This window comes from Elgaria multicarinata, chromosome 11 (assembly GCF_023053635.1).
Source record: "Elgaria multicarinata webbii isolate HBS135686 ecotype San Diego chromosome 11, rElgMul1.1.pri, whole genome shotgun sequence".
Classification (NCBI taxonomy): Eukaryota; Metazoa; Chordata; class Lepidosauria; order Squamata; family Anguidae; genus Elgaria; species Elgaria multicarinata.
The window spans coordinates 13,347,959-13,368,056 of NC_086181.1; the positions used below are offsets into that span (position 1 = coordinate 13,347,959).

At 41.8% G+C, this 20,098-nt stretch overlaps 1 protein-coding gene across 2 annotated transcripts in view; it reads left to right on the forward strand.

Annotated features, from left to right (window-relative positions):
- The first annotated feature begins 2,188 nt into the window (after window positions 1-2,188).
- The window catches only part of IGF2BP1 (insulin like growth factor 2 mRNA binding protein 1), a 98,746-nt gene continuing 80,836 nt past the window's right edge, over window positions 2,189-20,098 (forward strand). For both annotated transcript variants that reach the window (XM_063136453.1, XM_063136454.1), the window contains exons 1-2: window positions 2,189-2,363; window positions 3,972-4,032. In XM_063136453.1, the coding sequence (XP_062992523.1) occupies window positions 2,189-2,363; window positions 3,972-4,032 (236 nt within the window). The remainder of the gene's footprint in view (window positions 2,364-3,971; window positions 4,033-20,098) is intronic.

Here is a 20,098-nt window from a genome sequence, read left to right on the forward strand (position 1 = left end):
TTTTTGCAAGGCATTTATTTCAATCACTTGACCCATTTCCTCCCGGGAAGAAGGTACATGGATGGCGGATTAAAAAAAGACAAGAAAAGAAAGGGGAGAAAGAGGGAGGGCGGGGGAGAAGAGGACAAGGCGCACATGTTACCTCGTGAGAGACAAGGGTTAAGCGGAAGCAGCTTCCAATCGCCGCCCTTTTGGTTGGTGGAGAAATATATATTTAATGTTGATGGCTTCGCACTGATGTCCATTCATGGAACCAAATGCCTATATATAATATATAGGCACCGGGCCCCCCTCCTTTCCTGTTTCTTTTTCCTTCCCCTTCTCCTGCAACTACCTCTTTTTGTTGTTCTATGGTGGATTAAAGAGTTAATGGTGTTTATTGATGAAGCAACAAGAACCTAGAAATTGAAGGAGAAGAAAAACTCGATCAAAGTAGCGAGTCTAAGGAGGGGTGGGAGGGGGCTGGCAGGAGAAGGGGGGTCGCTTGCATTTTTCATCCCTTCTTAGGCTGTTGAGAGGAGCGAGAGACCAAGTACATCCTTCTCACCACCCCCTTTTAACCTTGGGCATCGCGGCGGAGGGGGGTGTTCCCTAGTCAAGGGACTCTTTATTTTAGAACGATTTATCAGGGGGGTGGAACAGGATTTTCTTTTTTCTAGTCGCCTATATGCTCGCGAAGAAGCCCCGGCGCGCGCGGAGAAGCCCCGAACTCTTTTCATTTGTGCGTGTCTTAACCCACCCCTCCATCCATCCATCCACCTTTCCGTGTTAATTTCGCGCACAGAAGAGAAACGCGAACAAAGCCCCCGTTGCCAACGTTCATTCATCCACTTCTCTTTCTGGGTGGCGCCGTGGTGGTCGCATGCACAGATGAGATGTACGCTTGGTAGTCGTGGCTTTCATCCGGTGCAATGATATAATGGCACACACATATACACGCATGCCGTTTTCAGGTAACTGTATGCTTTAGTTTTGAAGATCCCAAAGTGGTGTTACTCTTGACGTAACTCTTGTCACAGACCCAAGAAGATCCAATATGGCTCTCGTCCATCCTCCCACACCCCTCCGCCACCCGTTCCCCTGTTGCATTGGGTCAGTCATTCTTGCTTTTAAAAGAAGAAAAAAACCTTACGAGCCCCCCAAATCGCGTGGAGGGAATAGCGGGCGAAACTATGGGTCTAACACGCGTCCACGCAGCGTCACCTCTCCCTCCTCACCCCCACTCCTACCCCCCAGCTAGGGAAGCAGAGGTCCCTTTGATTAAGTTTACACCCAGAAAGTCTCATTCAAACTCTTAAGAACCTCGTGGGTTGGGGCAGAGGGGGAGGGGTGGGAGAACAGGCTTAGGAGAGGAGGGGGAGGAGGCAGGGGGATTGGGATGGGGGGTTGGGTTGCAGCCCTCCCAGCGCCAGAAAAAGAAATGGATTGGGAAGATTGGGAGTTGGGAGTCTTATACAGATGTGCTTCTGATAGGAAAATGCACGACATTGGAAAGGTTGGGGGTGTAGGGAGGAGGCGGTGGAGGAAAAATGTAAATAAAATAGTATTTGCAGTTTTTTAAAAAAATGCTGCCCAGCCTCTGAACATGAGTATTGCGTGTGTCTGCCCCTCCCCTTGTGGGGGTGGTCTCTTTCTCTCTCTCTTTCGGCTCCACCACGTGGCTTCCTCTTGCAAACATTTTCACTCATTTTTCCAGGTCGATTTTATTTAGGGGCGGTGCCAAAGCCTGCCTCGGCCTCGGAGACGTCCTGTGTGTGAGAGAGTTAGTGGGTGGGTGTGGGGGGGTGAGTGTGACACATGAGTTGCGACTCAAAAGGAGTTGGGGGCCCCCTGGAAAACACACACTCACACGAGCCATTTTCTCAAGCCCGCCATACGAAGTTGCATCTAAACCCATCAGCCCCATTGATTCTGCAAAACAGGGAACCTTCCCCCCTCTTTCCTCTTAGATTATTTCCCCCCTTTCCTTCCCACACCCAAAATAACTGGCTTTTCCGACTTGCTGGGACACCAAGATTAAATAAGAAACTTTTTAATCTGTTAAAAGTTTCAGCAGCAGATCCCCCCCTCCTTCCCCACCCGGTGTGTGAGATCTTTCCCCCCCCCCTCCGCTCTCCTTTCCCTCCCACCTCCCGTGACTCCCTCCCTTTTTGGACCTACCCAACATTTTGTGCAAAACGCATCAGCCATGAACAAGCTGTACATTGGGAATCTCAACGAGAACGTTACTCCGGCGGATCTGGAGAAAGTCTTCAACGACCACAAAATCTCCTTCTCTGGCCAGTTCTTGGTGAAATCTGGCTACGCCTTTGTCGATTGCCCAGATGAGCAATGGGCCATGAAAGCCATCGAAACTTTTTCTGGTAAGCCAAATGGATCTCCCTCTCTTTCTCTCCCTTTCTCTTTTCCACGTCCCCCACCCCCTTCTGCAATACTGCCTTTTTTGTTTTGTTGTTTGCAAAAACACACGGGATAATGATAATAACAACAACACCGTCCCCCAAATACTAGCGAGTCTTTTTGTGCGTGTGCACAGAATTATAAAACGTGGTTTGTAAAGATGCGTGCAGCCACATTTCTCCCGGACTCGTGCTGCTTCCGCCCTGTTTCTTTCTCTACCTCTCTATGTCATCAATGAAAGTTCACTTTCGTTTCATATCTGTCCCCGATACCTGGAGGGGTGCTGCTGCTGTACTTCCCCCTCCCACTTTTTTATCCGATCCTGGAATCATGAACCAAAGGGTCTATGTCTATGTGTCTTCATTCTCGTAAAACATAATAAATAACTTGTAGGGCCTAGGATCTTCCATCAACTTCCATTGGATTTCTAGCGGGCTCTTGTTTTTATTTTTTAATGTGCCCACTCTGTCCCATCCCAAATGACCATTATTATTACTATTACTACCACTATTATCACACTTGATGAAGCAGGCCTCTCCTTTAAAATATTTTTTTTTAAAAATGGGCAAATCTATTAGCATTGTGAAAACAAAATCCTCCTCCTTGCTCCCAGGAAGTCACCCCCTTTGGACGACCCCCCCCCCCCGCCCAATCAATCCTGCTCTTAACTGGAAATGAAGTGGAACAACTCCAAAACCACCCTTCATCCCCTTAAAACCCAGGGTCTGTTACCAACCCTTCCCCCACTCTTCTCCGTTGTTCATCTTTCAAGGCCCTTTGGGATTTACCATGCGATCAAATGCTCTATTTTTGTACTTTGTGAGTGTGTGGTAGTGTGGAGGATGGGAGGGGGAGCTCCTCTAAAAGAGGGAGGTGGGAAGGAATGGAGGGAGGTGTTGGACTTTGGCCATTTTGATTTTAAACTGGGTTTTCCTGGGGCATGTGGTGTGTGTATTAGCGCGAAGGTCGCCATGCTGCTAAGAGATTGAGAAGAGAGAGGCAGACGGGAAACTGGCAAGCAAACCTGATGTTGACTTTTGCTGAGAACAAACCTCTTTTGCCCCCTACTCAAAATAAATACATCAGAGTTTATATGTTACACCGATTCTAGCTTCAAATTCTTTCTTCCCAACTAAATAGAGGTTTCATAGATTACGTAAAAACAACAACATGGTTTTTGCATGAACAGTCCCGAAAGCCAAGCAAGTTGGGATGGAATAAAGCAGCAGAAGAGGCCTTGCCATTCATATTTTCATCTTTCTTCCGATGAAACTGATCTTTCAGCATGTAAATGTGAAATGGGTCAAATCTGTCAAAACTCTAGCCCTGGGAAAATCTTTCTTGGTTTCTTCCATTGTTTAGTCCTTTCCATTTGAAATTCATTTTTATTTTCAATAAATAAAGAGAGAAAAGAAATTGGTCCTGTGCGTAGTGGTGAAATCCAACTGAATTCCCCAATAAAATTGAGTTAAAATACCAGGACTGAGGGAAGAAGTTGAATTTCACATGGGAATAGGTGTCCACATTTCATACATATATATATATATTAAAAAGACACTTCTGTTTTTTAGGCAAAGTGGAGCTGCATGGAAAACAGCTCGAGATTGAACACTCAGTACCTAAAAAGCAAAGGTAATCCAGTTATTTAATTTCTTTAATTTTGCCTGTGTTGAAAGGCAATGGCTAAAATAAAAGAAGAAAAATATTATGTTAAATGCCAAACTTGTGCAGGCAAATCTAAGTTTTAAGAAGGGTGTATTTACATTTTCCTTCACTGCGTAAGGAAGCTATTTGGAGGCAGGGGGAAACCCCTCTGGTAGTCAACGTGTACGTTTTCTTTAAACCCAAATTCTTGTTAAAGTTACTTTTAAGATACTAAGAAAGAAAAATATTATTAGATTTCAGTGGTGTGTTCAGTGAGAATCTGAAAACAATGTAGAGGTGTTATTATTAAAATAGCAATGGCATTTACTATACAAATAAATCCCTACTTGACAAGATTTTCCTGTGTGATTTTTAAAAAAACAATCTGTGTTTTGTTTTAATTTTCTTGCTAAAATTAAGTAAGCAAGGAAGTTTCTAGCCCAGTTTCCAAAAATGAGAAGAATGTATGGGTTTTTCATTTGAATGTTCGAAAACTTTTCACTTTTGTGTAAATGTATTTATTTTACCATGTTTTTAAAAGTAGTGTTACTGACTTTAATATTTTTTTGTTCTAGTTGTTCAATATTTTGGTTGCCTAGATTTATTTTGGCAATTTTGGTTAATTATAATATAGCAAAGACTCCTATCTTTCAGAGAAAAGTTATAATTTCTCCTCATTCATATGAAATTTAGAAAGTGGATACAAAATTCATAATGTACTTTTCTCACAGAAATCAGTGTGATCACATTTTTCTAGACAGGAGTTTTAAAAGTAGAGGAGATGGCGTGAAACTGAGAGTCTATTTCTGTAGTTCAGTATCTTATTTTTTGTGATAGACATCACAACTTCCTTCTCTCTCTCTTTCTCCCTCTTTTTTTCATTTCTTGGACTTTCAAACTTTGTGGCAGAATGTGCTGATGGAGGATAAAACATTCTTATGAATGGCTTCCTGCAGCTCCCTCTATGGATTGGAAGGGTCCCAAAATCTATTTGATTAATTTATTTTATTGTAGCAACAAGCATGGGCTTTGTGTAATGGGTGATCAATAGTGCTTGTAACAGTCTTCGTAGCATGGTACATAGGGTAGCTGTGGTTTTAAATGACAGTCGAGAGAAAGTTTATTGGGAAGACAATTCCAGAATGAAACAAAGCATAATAAATATTGGGGGAGGGGGATTGGTGGCTGGAAGGAGGTGGTGGGGGGAGAGAGAAAAGGAACCTGAGTATTCTTGTTTTCCCTTATATGCTGTTTTAAAAAAATAAAAATCAATCAATTGTGTAGCATATGGATGATCTTGAGAAATTACTATGTTCTGCTTCTCCTAAGACTTTAATGCTAAATATCAATCATATACAGACTAATCACTTGAAGAATTTTGTAATTCAAGTACATTGTGGCTATATACGTATAAGTAGAGTGATCTAGCTTAGTAGTAAAACTAAAGGAGATACTTTTCTGTAGAAATCAAACAAGTTTCCATACTTGTTCTCATTTGGTATGCTTTTTCCTCCAAACATCTAAAAACATCTGCCTTCTTAAAAGTCACAGTGGCCATGTTTGAGTTTTCAAAGACTCCCTTAAAGGAGTTAAGCTGACGTCATTTGATGCATACCAAGATCTTATTTGTAGATTCACTTAAGATACATTTTTAACCTTGTGCTTCGGATGTGTGATAAGGTTACTTTAATCGTTTCCCAGTACAGATTTTTCATTTCTTGTAGAAGTGGAGAAATAAAACTTTGAGTCTTTTGGGGAAGTTGTTGGAATAGGAAAGGATAGCATGGTTTTCATGATAGATCACTTTCCCATTGATAAAAAGTGTAAAACTACGTTAGGTTGAGTTTTTACAGGGTGTGTATTTGTATATCTCTGTTCTTCTAATTGTCTTGTGACTTGATTTTCCTGTTTGGAGTGATACTCCAAACAAGAACTAGTTAATTAACTTTGATGAACATAGTCTCACTAACATGTGGCTAGTAAGAGTTGTTTCCCCCTAGCCCTCAAATCTGTAAAGATGGTCACCTTTTAAATAAAGAAAACCTTGAGAAAATTGAGGCATTTTAATTTGTGTCTTTTTAGTAATTAAAATAAAATAAAATCATACATGGCTTATTTCATTTAAAAAACAAACAAACTCAGCTTATTTGTTGAGCACTAATAACTAGTAAATGCCAAGCCCATTGACTGATGGAGATGATTTTCTAGGGATGAAGATTTTCTCTGGTGACACTGACATCACATGTCTACCATTTATAAACGATGTCACCTGGCTAATTTAAATAGTAATTAAAATAGATGCAGAATGTACTATTGGCCTGTGGAAGAATTGGATACATGTCTTTAAAGTGTTTATTTCCACCAAAATTGTAGATGATTTCAAATTTAATTTTAAGTTAGTTTTAATGAATTGGCAGTTGCAGAATCTTATGCTAAACAACACTTGAAAATCAACAAATAAAGATTGAACCCCCAGATAAAGAGATACTACTTAGTCGTTTCTAAATATATAAAATGTTCATATGGATAAGTGAATTTGGGGTTTCCTACTTAGAAAAATTGCATACCAACAAAAGCCTTAGAGATAAACATTGTGTCTATAACGCTTTTTGGGATTGCAATATCCTCATTTTAAACTTCTACAAGTTCCATTGATTGGAAGTGAACTTACAAGGAAGTGTTCAGACTTCCAAAAGAAAAAAAAAAAATTTTGGTGGTAGTGGGAATAGAAGTTTTTGTGATCTTAATGTGTGTGTTTTCAGTTATGCATTTATTGTAAAAAGGACTTGGGCGAAATTTGCAATTTTATTCTTTAAAAAGTGAGCAAATTCCTTTTGGTGATGGAAAGGGTTAATTAACACAACCTCGAAGATGTTTTAAGAACTCAAGAATGTTAAGAAATGTTTGGAGGTTAGGGGTGGGGTTGTCTGAGCCTGAAAAGATTGAAGTGGATAGAATTGTGGGGTGGAGGAGAGAAGGACAAACATGAATGGATAAAAAGGGGAGGGGGAGGGGAAATTCAGTGAATCCATCAAGCAAACATTCCAAATATGAGGACTGGAAGTGACTAGCCTAGAGAGAATGAAACTTTAGTAACTGGGGAAAAAGTGATTATGCCTTAGTAGCCCCCCCCAACCCCCCCTTCAGAAGCGCCAAAAAAGTGATTATGCCTCATTAGCCCCATAACTATTAGGGAGATGTTGCTTATGATGGCTTTAAGTCAAGTGATCAGCAGATAAACTTCAAAAGTTGTGTTATTTACAAAAGTAACATTACCTACTTGGATTTTTATTATTTCTTTGATAATTTCTGTTGAATTGTGATCTAATTTGTTTCAGGCATCTCATCTAAATAGTGCACTAGTCAATACATGCACAGTATGTTAAGTATTATTACAGCATTATGTAAATGTTTAGGGCTTTGCAAAATCAAGTGTGACATCTTACAATAGATGTGTGTATAGTTTTGTACAGTTTTAGCTGAAGATAATGCATCTGTTCTTATAACAAACTAAAAGTACAATCTTATACCTTTCTACGCAGAAGTAAGTCCTGTTGAGTTCAGTGAGACTTACTTCCTGGTAAATGTGCATAGGATTGCTGCCTAAACCTTAAAGGAAGAAGCGACAGAATTCTTCACTTTAATTTACGTTATTGTTCATTTCCCAGCAAATGAGTTAACATTACCAGTACAGTAACAACACCAGCCAAAGATGGAATATCTGGATCATGCCAAAAGCTTTTACTTAAAAGCTCTAAACATATTATTTTGTCATGGTTCTATTTTGATTATTGCGTAGGTCTTTGATGGAGTTACCTGTTTGGTATTTCTTCATTTTTTGTACAGGCAACAAACATTGGTATTCAAGATCATGAACTTTGTTAGGATGTAAAAGTAAACTCTTAAGCGGAAACAAATATTAGTGACAGTAACGGCAGAAATTATATGTAGACTTATGGTGCAATCATGCATGTTTAGAAAGAGAAAAAGTCCTTCAACTCCCAGCATACCTCAGCCAGCATTGATTGGTTCCCAATCCAGGAACCACAAGGGCAGCAAAAACAACAACACTGTGTACCCACTGCAGCATATAGGGTCAGAGTTAAAGATAAAATTCCATTAGCAACAACCAAAATTGAAAGTGTGGGTATGAAGCATCAGGTTGAAAATGCCCCAGAAACTGGGTGGTAATGTGCAATCTTGAATACAGACTTTGACAAGGACAGTTTTACACGTGTTACCTCATTGTTGGTTGTACTCTTTGTTAATCTCATGCTGCACATGTGCCAGCTCACAGGGTATGCACATGTAGAATTGGGGAAAGTCTGTCCTCTTGCAATGTGGAAGCAGTCCCTTTGGGAAATATGAATTAATTGTTTTGGTCAAAATATTGGAGTTAAATAAAAATGTGTGGTGCAATCTTATGGATATTTATTCAGAAGCAAGTCCCACTATGTTCAATGGGGCTTACCTGCATGTAAATGCACATAGGATTTATTTTTATCAACAATCTGATGAAGGGAAGAAATGACTAGTGTAAAAATGTTGTAGAAGAATCAATAAGTACAACTGGTTATTGTTCAGGGTTTGTAGGGAAACAAGTTTAAATGGACAACTGAATTTTGCTTTGTAAAAACAGCTACAATGGAGAGAGTTAATTTTTCCAATTCTCCAAAAATACCCAGAAATGTTGATGTTTTCCATAATTGTAACATCAAGCATTTGGTAAAGTTTGGAGAACAGAACAGACACTTGAAAAATAACATGAATTTAGCATTTGGAATTCCAAGCACTTACAAGAGAGAATACACTTCAAGCCCCCTTCTGAGAAGTGCTGTCAGGCTGTAGTCTTATACATACTTACCTGGGAGTAAGTTCCATTGAATGGGTCTTATTTCTAAGTAGACATTTATAGGATTGTGCTGTTAGTAGCTAATAACTAGCCTCATCAGATACATGCTGATTTTATGAATGGAATGTATTTCCTTTGGTTATGCCATGAAAGGTTTCTATACCTGTTTGCCTGAGAGTAAGCCCCGCAGAACATAATGGGACTTACTTCTGAGTAAATATGCATAGATGGTGCTCCATCTCTCCCTCTTTTTTAAAAACACAAATTAGTGATGTCTGTTGTTTTAACAAAAAACATGGGGAAACACAAATGGGAAAAATTAGAATTTCTTGAAAGGGTAGTGAAGCTTGAAGCAAACAAGATAATTTGTTTTAGAAGAGAAGTGATGATATCTCTAAGTCAGCCTACTGCTCTCTGGATGGTTTTGGACTACAACTCCCATCAGCCCCAGGCAGCATGGCCAGTGGTCAGGGAGTTGTAGTTCAAAACATCTGGACGGTACCACGTTGGGGAACAGTGCTCTAAGTTGTATACGTCTCTCTTCTCTGAAATTCACTAAGAAAGATTTACAGAGGATGCTACGGTCAAAATTTGTGGAAAGTAAGTGTAGTCTCTTAGTTGTAGTTTGCTGTCAGCTTAATGTCAAGGAAAGTTAGATGACTGTATGTTGTCTTATTTGTGTAATGCCAATGATGTTCGAAGTATAAGATGTTGCATCTATGACATAAATAAAGGTACTTTGTGAATCAGTGAGGCAGAACTGTTAAAGCCAGGAGTCAAAGGGCTACTTCTTTAGGCTTCACTCGGGACGATGGGATTTGTGCCTTTTTGTTTTTGAGCACTTATGGGTCTTATTTCTAAGTAGACATTTATAGGATTGCACTATTGGGCCTTAGCTAGACCTAAGGTTTATCCCGGGATTGTCCCGGGGTCGTCCCTGTGCATCTAAATGACACAAAGGGGATCCCGGAAGCAGGCAGGGATGAGCCCGGGACGATCCCAGGATAAACCCTAGGTCTAGCTAAGGCCTTGGTCTTCCCCAATCTAATGGCCTCTGGATATTTTGGACTACAAATTTCATCAGCTCCAGCCAGTATGGCCATTGGTAAGTTATTGTGGGAGTTGGATCCCAAAACATCTGGAGGGACATCTGGTTGAGGGTGGCTGCCCTGTGCCATACTGCAGAGTTTTTTTGAAACTCGGTTCAGTTTCAAAAGTTACTTGTGCTGCACAGGTGTGATGCTGTTTAAGAAATGCAAGCCCAGATCTTCCCTTGGATGCATAGCATTTGTTGCATGATTCTTTGAATCTGAGTATAACGTGCACTTTTCTGCATATTTTTGGACCTCTGGCTTTAGGCTGGGTTGATCCTTTGGGATTGGATGCTTAGATTTTTAGACTACATTTCAATGTTCAGTGTGACTTCCGTGATTTTAAATGAGGACACCGTGCTTGGTATTATAACAGGATATTCTTTTTCTCCAAAAAGTTATAAATCCCATTTGTTTCTCCTAATCAAAGGGAGGTGGCTGTGGATCATACTTTTTTTAAAAAAACCAGTTTGGGCAAACATACAATATCTAATTTATCTAAACCTCAGTGTTTTATTTTTAAGTTTTTCAGTGTTTCTCTGAACATCTGAATATTTATCTGAAAGACCATATTCCCCCTTATGAGCTTGCCCATGCTTTGAGATCTTCTGGGGAAGCCCTTTTTTCAGTCCCACCATCATCACAGGTGTGCCTGGTGGGAACATGGGAGAGGGCCTTCTTGGTGGCTGCTCCAGTGCTCTGGAACTCTCTTCCCAGGGAAGCTACACTGGCTTCCTCCTTGATGTGCTTTTGGAAGCAGGCAAAAACTTCTTTGTTCCGGCAGGCCTTTGGCGAATAATCTGGGCCTCCGTCTATGCTAAGGACTTTTAAAATTGTCATGTATTTTAAATATTTAATGTTTTAATATTGTAATATATTTAATATATTTTAAACTTTTGTGTATTCCTTTTCATAGGTTTTAAAATGTATATGTTTTAAATTTTGTAAGGCCTCCTTGAGGCCAGTATTGGGCAAAAGATGGGATACAAATAAATATAATTATAATAATGATGATGATGTCCTGGAAGACTGACTGTGGGCCTCCTAGGAAAAAGGTGGGCAACTTGTTTGGTATTTAAGATCATGAATGTGCTGTAAATCGGAACCATCTTTGGCAGTGAAGTTAAAGTGAGTGCTTCTCTTTTTGTTGTTAAGGACTCATAAGGAATCATTTGAGATCAGGTGTCTCACCCTGAGAAACATTCTTATGTTGGACTCCTCTCTGCCTTCCCTCTATATATACTATATGTCTCAAGTTCACACACGGTGCAGCTGCTCTCGGCATCCTATACCCCTTCCCTTTGGATTTATTTAGCTGCCAACTGAATATATTGGAAATATAGGGCACTGGAATCTTTGAGTGTAGGGTGTATCTCTTCTTTGGTCTTCTGTGGAGTTAGCTAGCTATTTGTGTGTTTCTGCTGTGGTAGCTGTGTTGAATTTTATGTATATGTGCTTTGAGGAGTTCTATATATTTACCACCTTGTATACCAGCCTTCCCCAACATCGTGCCCTCCAGATGTCTTAGACTTCAATTCCCATCATCCCCAGCCAGCCAGTGGTTAGAAATCCTGGAAGTTGTAGCCCAGAACATCTGGTGTGCACCAGATTGGGAAGGGCTTGTGGTACACTAAAACTGTGCTGTTCCCATGTGGGAAGTGTCAGCAGCTTTCAATTTGAGGAAACTAGCAATCATCTCTAATACTGAATTCCATGGTACATTAGGATAGGAGAAACCATAAGGATTTTGCCCTGTAGGTTGCAAAGCAGGTCTGAGTCCGTTCCAGCAGAATGCTGGAGATTTTTTTTTCCTTTTAAAGAATATCAGTTTCTTGAAGCTTGTTAAGCTGTTCACATGTGTATATATACTGGACTCTTGATTAATTGTGACTGGGTTGTCCCATAATTTGTATGGTACAATCCAATTAAGAAGATATAAACCTAAATTTGGATTTAAATCTGGGCAGAGTTCAATTGATGTCTCTCTGCCACCAGATAGCTTTTTGATCCAGCAGAGACTTCTGTCAGTGGAACAAGGGGAGAGGCATTTTTTGTGTGATTTCTCCTCCTCTTTATACCTCATCCCAAAAAGATAGCTGGGGATCCCTTCAGAACAGCGTGGGAGGTGGCACAGGGAATGACCAAAAATCACCTCCTTCCCTGTTCCACTGATGGAAGGATGAAAGAGCAGTCTGCCAATGGAGTGACCCTAATTGGATACAACCCTCTGCTTATTACTCCTGCACAATCCAGAGGAAGTTAGGTGTGCACAAGCACATTTAAACCTGTATGATTTAAGCCTAGGCTTAAGTGCTGGTTTCATTTACTTTTGTGGGATTTAGGCATGCCTTTCTCTGGACTGGGTCTAAGGATGAATTCACACAAATGTGTTATCCAGGTTTGGAAACACACAACAAATTCCAGTTTTGGGTGGCTTTTGTTGATCCAGTTTTCCAGCTAATGCAGCGTATGTGTGACAAGATTGCTTCCTGCAAATCTTAGAAAATAGGTTGAATTAAAACATGTTTTGTCATGACCCAGCCTTCTGTTGAACCCTTCAATAAGACTAGTTCCACATGTGAAAACCCACTGACAACTTCTACCAGTGCTGACATTTGGCTGGGAATTTAAAAAAAAAAAGAGAGAGGGAGAGAGAGAGAGAGAGAGAAAGAGAGAGAGAGAGAGAGAGAGAGAGAGAGATTCCACAGAAGATTGGCTGAAAGCCAGTGAGATACAGATTCTCTTGAGAAATCTTGAATTAGTCTTGGACCAATCACTCTTTCACATTTTCAGTTCTCTGTCAGTAAAATAAAAATATTCCTGACTTATCCTTTAGTAGAGCCTTCCCCAACCTGATGTTTAGGCATTGGCTGTGCTGGCTGGGGATCATGGGAGTTGTATTACAACGCAGCTGCGAGGTACCAGATTAGGGAAGGCTGTTATAGTAGATGTAGCATAGTGGCTAAGAGACTGAGCTATGGATAAGGAAGTCTCCAGTTAGAATTTTGTCTGTGCCATGAACTTGCTAAGTGGCTTTAAGCAAGACTCTCTCTCAGTCTCAGCCACTCCCCCTCGCACACATCTGCAATATGGAAGATAATAATACTGACTTACCGAACAGGGTTGTTGTAAGGATTACAGGTAGATCATGGATGTGAAGCACTTCGAATGCTTGAAAGTGCTAAACAAAGGCTAAGTGAATGCTGCCCAAGTAGGCACCAAAGAGCCCCATTGAAATCATTGGGACTTCCTGAGTAAGCATGCATAAGAATTATCTGTTAAGCTTGTAACAGAGTTATTTGGCTTAACAAAGGCCTGAATCCTAAATTATTTAATTTTAGAGGATGGGAGATGAAATCAATTTCCTGAAGATTCAAAAAGTCACAGTGCGGTCCAAAACCCCTTGTAAAGCAGAGAGGTCAAGCTTGTGATTTGTTTCTTTAGTGCTTTCCAGCATACAAATTACTTTACGTTTCTTTTTTAAATCTTCTGATAAATATACAAGGTCACCTCTTTTGACTCTAGATTAATTTATTTGGAGCAACTATTACCCAGGCGTGAATGCAATTTGCAGCTCCCACTCGGTGCATAAATATCCTTTGGAAGGGTGTGGATCTAAACAAAAACAAGCGCCTAAACATTTGGTGCTGGTGTCCGAGAAGGTTTCCATTTCTAAAACAACAGCAACAACACGACAACAATGAGTCCTGTAGCATCTTAAAGTCTTAGAAACATGGGCTGTTGTTGGGTTATTTGAGGGTTGTTTCCCCTTCAAACAAACCATGCCACCCGGGTTCAGACAACATAAGAAGCTGTGCCCAGACTAGTAATTAGGCAAATGGCATCCAGGATGTGCTGCTGCATACAACAGCTTAAACAAGCCACTGGTGATTATGTGAACTGGGCTTTACTTCATTGTTTTTGCTACAACAGACTTCCTGTGGCTATTCCTCTGGACATTTTTGCCAGCCCTGCACAGGTGTAATACCTAAAAATTCAGTGTTTGCCTGTGAGACTTTGAAATTGGCCCAGTCACCAGTGGCCACATTGGCATGTAATACTAAGCCACAGCTAGGAACTGTGTGGCCCTCCAGATGTGATCGGTTTCCTGTCAGCCCTAGCCAGCATTGTCAATGGTTAGGGTGATAAAAGTTGCAGTGTGACAGCATCTGGAGGTGCTCCATCCCTGTGCTAAATCATGGCTTAGCCCTATGTGGGCAAGTGAAGCTTGGCTGTGATCCCATGTAGCTGTGCCCCTTATTGGCCCTTACGGTGACATTAGGGGCGTTCCTAGATGAGGCCTTAGCGCGCCTTGAGAGCCGGTTTCCCTGCTGTGCTTCCACATGACGCACAGGGGAATCCGGCTCCAGGCTGCACTGAAGCCTCCTCTAACGCGCCATAAGCGAAGTCGCTTATGGCGCGCCTTTTCCCCAGCCCCGGCATGAGGCAGGGGCTGGGGAAAGTCTAGCTACTTCCATGGCTTTTTGCGGCTACTCGCTTACTCGCGAGTAGCCGCAAAAAGCCGCAGACTGGCCACAGCGCTGAGCGCTGTGCCTATCGGCCAAGGGAGATCCCGGTAGGGAGAAGGAGAGATGACGACACAGCACAGACACACACACACACACGGAGGGAGAAGGAGAGACGACACAGCACAGACACACACACACACATGGAGGGAGAAGGAGAGACGACACAGGAGCGGATGGGGGGGTTTAACTAAAAAAAAACCCTTCCCTTCTCCGCAGTCTTCAGGCCGCACGTGGCCCCTTTAAACTTAAAAAAAAATGGCGGATGCTGCAGGGATCCGACGTCCCTGCGCGTCCCGCGTCTGGAAGCCCGGGCGGCGCGCGCTAACATCAGTGCGCTGTTGCCTCGCCTCCCTGCCGGCTTATCCCGGCAGGTCTAGCAAAGCCCTAGGTGTCTGCTGGGGTGTGTGTGGCCACACATGTCTACAGGCATATACATGCACATTAACATACAACTCATTCACACTGCTTATCTTGTATACATTCTAACATGCAAAAACCTTTAGTTTAAGATGGAGCGGACAACTTCTGCTGCATTCCCTTGTGGGTAATCTGTCAGGGGCTGGAGTTCCCCTAAGCCCTTCCTTACACAAACTACCCCCACTTACCTCTGCCCTCACTTATGCACACAGTCACTTCCCCCATTCTACCTACACCTACTCACTCTTCATTTCCCTCCACAGACAAAGATAAAAAAAGAAAACACTCTAGGAATAGGCTCTATGGTTCCTGACATAGAAGCTTTGCTCCCAGAGCATCCTAGAAAGCAGGCTGGAACCTTTGAGCACTGCATTCTAGGGTGCTCTGGGAATGAGGTTTCTATGGCAAGGCCATAGAACTCCTTTCTAGAGCATTTTTCCCCTCTTGTTTTTTCAGTGCCAGTAAATGCTGAGAGTGTTTGGGGTCACTGGACAGGGACTCTAGTTTGTACACCTGGTATAAAGTATGCTTTAACGTTTATCTTATACTTGGCCAGATCTATACCAAGCAGGATATGACACTTTGAAAACTGTATATGGAGTGTGTTGTGGGCCCCAACAGTTGTCACTACTGTTATAAACCATTTTAAAGCAGTTGTGTAGATCGTGCCTCAGAACGGTCAAATGATTTCATTATTGACTTGGAGAGACTGGCACTGGACCATATGCGAGGTCTCTGGTGTAGCATTCTGAATATGCTTTGCTTGCAGAATTTCCCAGGCTCAGTACCTGCCATTTCCAGTTAAAAAAATAGAGATGGAAATGTTTCTTGGTGCCTGAGACCCTGGAGAGCAATTGCCTATCCAAGTTGACAATACTGGATTAGATGGGCGGGTGGCTCCGGTGTCAGTGGAATGGTGAATCCGCTCTGGATTTCATTCAGAACCACCAGAACTTTAAAGGAGCTCTCCAAGGTGCTTTGCTTCACAGCTTGGAAAGCTCCTTTAGCGTTCTGGCTGAAACCCAGAATGGATTGATCACTCTACTGATATTGGAGCCACCAGCCTCCACTGGCCTGACCTATGTTCCTACTACTCTGGATGCTGGCCTGGGTCATGGAGGAAGAGCGGCAAGATGGCTTGAAGTGGAGATTTCTACAGGCCTTTTGTGTGAGCGTCGCTAGCCTGCGGCTGTGGTTAGAGTCAGTTTGGAAATGCTTTGGTCAAGGCCATTTTTTAAAACTTTGGAAAACATGTTGATAGGTACACAGAGGGCTGAGCCACGCTTTCCATGCTAAAGATGTGTCGTCTGTGTACCTCGTTTGCATCAGAGTGCATGATAAGGGGTGTGTGTGTGTGTTTAGAAACAGGTGGTTGTCATGAGGTAGGGAGCCAATCCCAGCTCCCTAGTGCATGTGCATGATGTGTTTGCCAAACACAATGTCCCTCCCCTGCGCACTGTGGGTGTTCCCTGCAGCATAGGAAGATCCCTGCTGGATCAGACCAAAAATCTGTCTCAGAGGTTGGCAACCTGGTGCCCTCCAGATGTTTTGGAGTTCAACTCCCATTAGCTCCAGCCAGTGTGACCAATGTTCAGGAATGCTGGGAGTTGTAGTCCAAAGATCTGGAGGACACTACCTTGGCAAAAGCTACAATAGACGGTGACACCTTAGGGATGATTTTCATCCCTTTCCTGTAATTTGCCCTGAACTTATATCTTAGTGGGATATGGGAGCACAGGGGTCATGTTTGACCTGTTCTGTTGTTATTTAAAATGTTACGTGAACTTGATTCTACTTTATATGAAATTGTCCTCAAAAATCGGAACTGGAAGCAGCTAAAATATGCAGTTTTATTATTGGTGCAGAAATCCTCCAACCTCCTCCAGTCAATTTGTAATATCCAGATTGCGCTGTCCTACAGTATGATAGCAGGTGTGGCATAGAAATGTGTCAGTGGCACAATTGGTTCTGGATAATTCCAGCGATGCTATACACACACACACACACACGCACACACACACACTCCCAGTTGGTCACTATCCAGTCTTAACTGTTTTCCAGGAAACAGAAGGGGGGATTACTTCCTGATCCCAAATGGGGAGAATCAGTCAGACATGGATTTCCCTTTTCATATTATTGCAATTAAGAGATTTAGGCTGGCAAGTAGTTTGACAGTTGCTATTTTACAGCCCAGCCCTGCGGATAAAGTATTGGACTTGGGCCTAGAATATTTGATTTCAGCCCTAGGGCATATCCAAGTGATCAGTCTTAAAATGGGCTCCTATCACATTTTAGCCTTTGTGGGATAATCTTGCAAGATTTGGTTCAAAGGTAATAAAAATAAATGCATTTATTAACTTCAAGCATAAATCATAACAAAATCACAGGTTTTGCCAAGGTGATGGGAAACAACTACATATTCACTTGGCTATTTAACAGCATATTACATTTGTTTAAAAATATATTGGTCAAACACACACAGCTGAAAAACAAAATAAAGCTATCTTTCTGGGGATTTTTTTTTTAAAAAAAGTCACTAATAACAATTTTTCTTTTTGTTAAATTGAATTGTAGTTCATACGTGGTGCTCTAGGGTTTTAAGTTGTAGTCTTTGAAGAGTAAGGAATGCCATACATTAGGGAAAGATTCTCTATTGCACATTCTCTGCAAATAAGAACTGAAGCTGATATGTTAGACTTCCTGAAATGACCTTTCAAAAGGCCCAAAGGCAATTGATGGAACTTTAAAAATGGTCAGTGCCCGCTGATGACAGTTGATACATGGTAAGGGGCAGCCTTTGGTTTTTAAAGTCTGGATGGAGCTTGCAGAGAGAGATGACACATGGAAACTAAAATTGACTCATCTCAAGGGGAAGAGCAGAGAAAAATCTTAACAGTTTCTCAAATCTTTAGATATAGGCTCAGTTTGCATGAAACGCCAAGCCAAATAATAAACGCCAAGCCTTAATCAACAAGGCTGTGTGCAAATGCCATGCACCCAGATTAGCTCCTTTGCTTTGCCAAGCAAGCTAATGATAATAATAATAATAATAATAATGATAATAATAAATTTATTTCTTACCCGCCTCTCCATTTGGATCAAGGCAGAGAACAACAATAAGTATAAGCTAGCATTCAGCCCTTCAGTGTAGCTCCTTGCATTATGTGAACTGAGAACTGTGGTTAAGTGCTTGCAAACAAGCTAGGATTCATAAACCAACTTTAAAACCTGGCTCCCAATCCTTCTTTTTTGGAGGACTAAACTCTGGCTGCTTCTCATGTGCAAGCACTTTATGCTATGGCTCTGGGTTCGCATGACACATGATGCTACGGTTAAGGGCTGAGTCTTGTCTTGTTTTGCCACCTGAGTAGTGAAAGCATTAGGATACAAGCTGAATGCTGATCATGCATATCCTGCTGAATTAAGCCAGGATTTCTTGGTTAGTGCTATGTGCAAATGCTGCCTTTACCTTGAGTATTCCACTCAACTGGCTGGCTGTGGGTTTCCAACTCTCTTTCAGGATGAGCACTCAAGGAGGAGCGCTGCTCATTGTCACTGACAACGCAGGCGCTATCCCCTAGGTGCCTTCCAATACTCAACTGTCTCAGGCAGCACTTCCAGATAGCAAAATGGCCCCATCAAACAGGGGAAAGAATTGCATTTACCCCGACAACTATTTATTGGAACTTGAGCACTGGGGAAATGTAATGTCTGCAAAACAGATGGGTTTCCTTGAGGAAAGATGCCTGCACGCTGTGCTACAGATCAGCAGCAACTGCATGTGTATTGTGCTATAAACTTCTCAGTATGTGAAGCATGTTAAAAATGGCGAAAGCCAAATCTTAGGCAGCCAGAAACTTTATTACTCATCATTCCAGCCTTGCAGATGAGTTCAAATGATTTTCAAGTTCACGTCATTGTTGCTATCCCACCTGCTTGGGCTTGGCTTGAGTGGTAGGCTGGCCAGAAAGTAAACAGCCTGGGTATAGGGCTAGCAGTAACAATTCATTATTTGATCACTTTAGTGCTGTGAATTATTGTCACTTTATAACATAATCTTATGGGATCGACTGTCGCACGGTCAGTATTCATTTCATCCTAGAGGCCACTGGCTAGTTTAAATCAAAGGGTGAAATGTACTTCGTCACCCTCTCTACATCTTTCCTACCAAGAAGACCATGGCCTTCCTTTCCCAGTGGATATCCTCCATTTCCTTCTTGTCTCCTTCATTGCTTTTCTTACCGTATTTCTTCGATTGTAAGACGCCAGTGATTGTAAGACGCACACTAATTTCAGTACCACCAACAGAAACCCCCCCTAAGACACACCCACAATTCTAAGACGCATCCCGTTTTTAGAGATGTTTATATGGGGAAAAAAAGTGCGTCTTAGAATTGAAGAAATACGGTATTTTGATTCCCAGTCACGCTGTAACATTTGGCCCTTGCTTCCTGTCTCCGGAACCTTTGAGAGGCTTCTCCCCACAGCTTTTCCCATCTCTTTGCCCAGCTTCTGTGGATTTGCTTAGTATGTTCTTGAAATCATCATTCTTTCTCTTTCCATTGTTCAGGCTGACAGTGCTGTTGCAGCGGGATGGGCAAACTTCAGGCTTCGAGGATTTTTAATTTTGGGGGTGGTGGTATTTTATTTATATCCCACCTTTACACACACACACAGAGAGAGAGAGAGAGAGAGAGAGAGAGCTGACAATAATAAGACTAAGATTAAACCAACACATTAAAATGATAATAAAAATAAAGAAATTAAAAGCGCAATTAAAAACACAAAAATAAAAGAATTAAACTGCACGGATCCAATTAAAACTTTTCAACAGCCATTATATGCCAAAGGCCGGCCTGCTTGAAAATGTGTTTGCCTGCCGGTGGATGGTTAACAGAGAGGGAGGCAATGTAGCTTCCTTTGGCAGGGAATTCCACAGTCTGGGAGCGGCCACCGAGAAGGCTGTTTCTCGTGTTCCCACCAAACTTGGCTTTGATGGTGGCAAGACTGAGAGAAAGGCCTCCTCTGAAGATCTTAAAGCCCAGCAGGTTTGCATGGAAGAATTTGGTTTTTTAATGTTTTGACTTCGTTTTTTAATTAGAACTCCGAAGTTTACCAACTGGAGCCATGGTCAGAACAGCTGCTAGGGATGGGGGCAGACATAC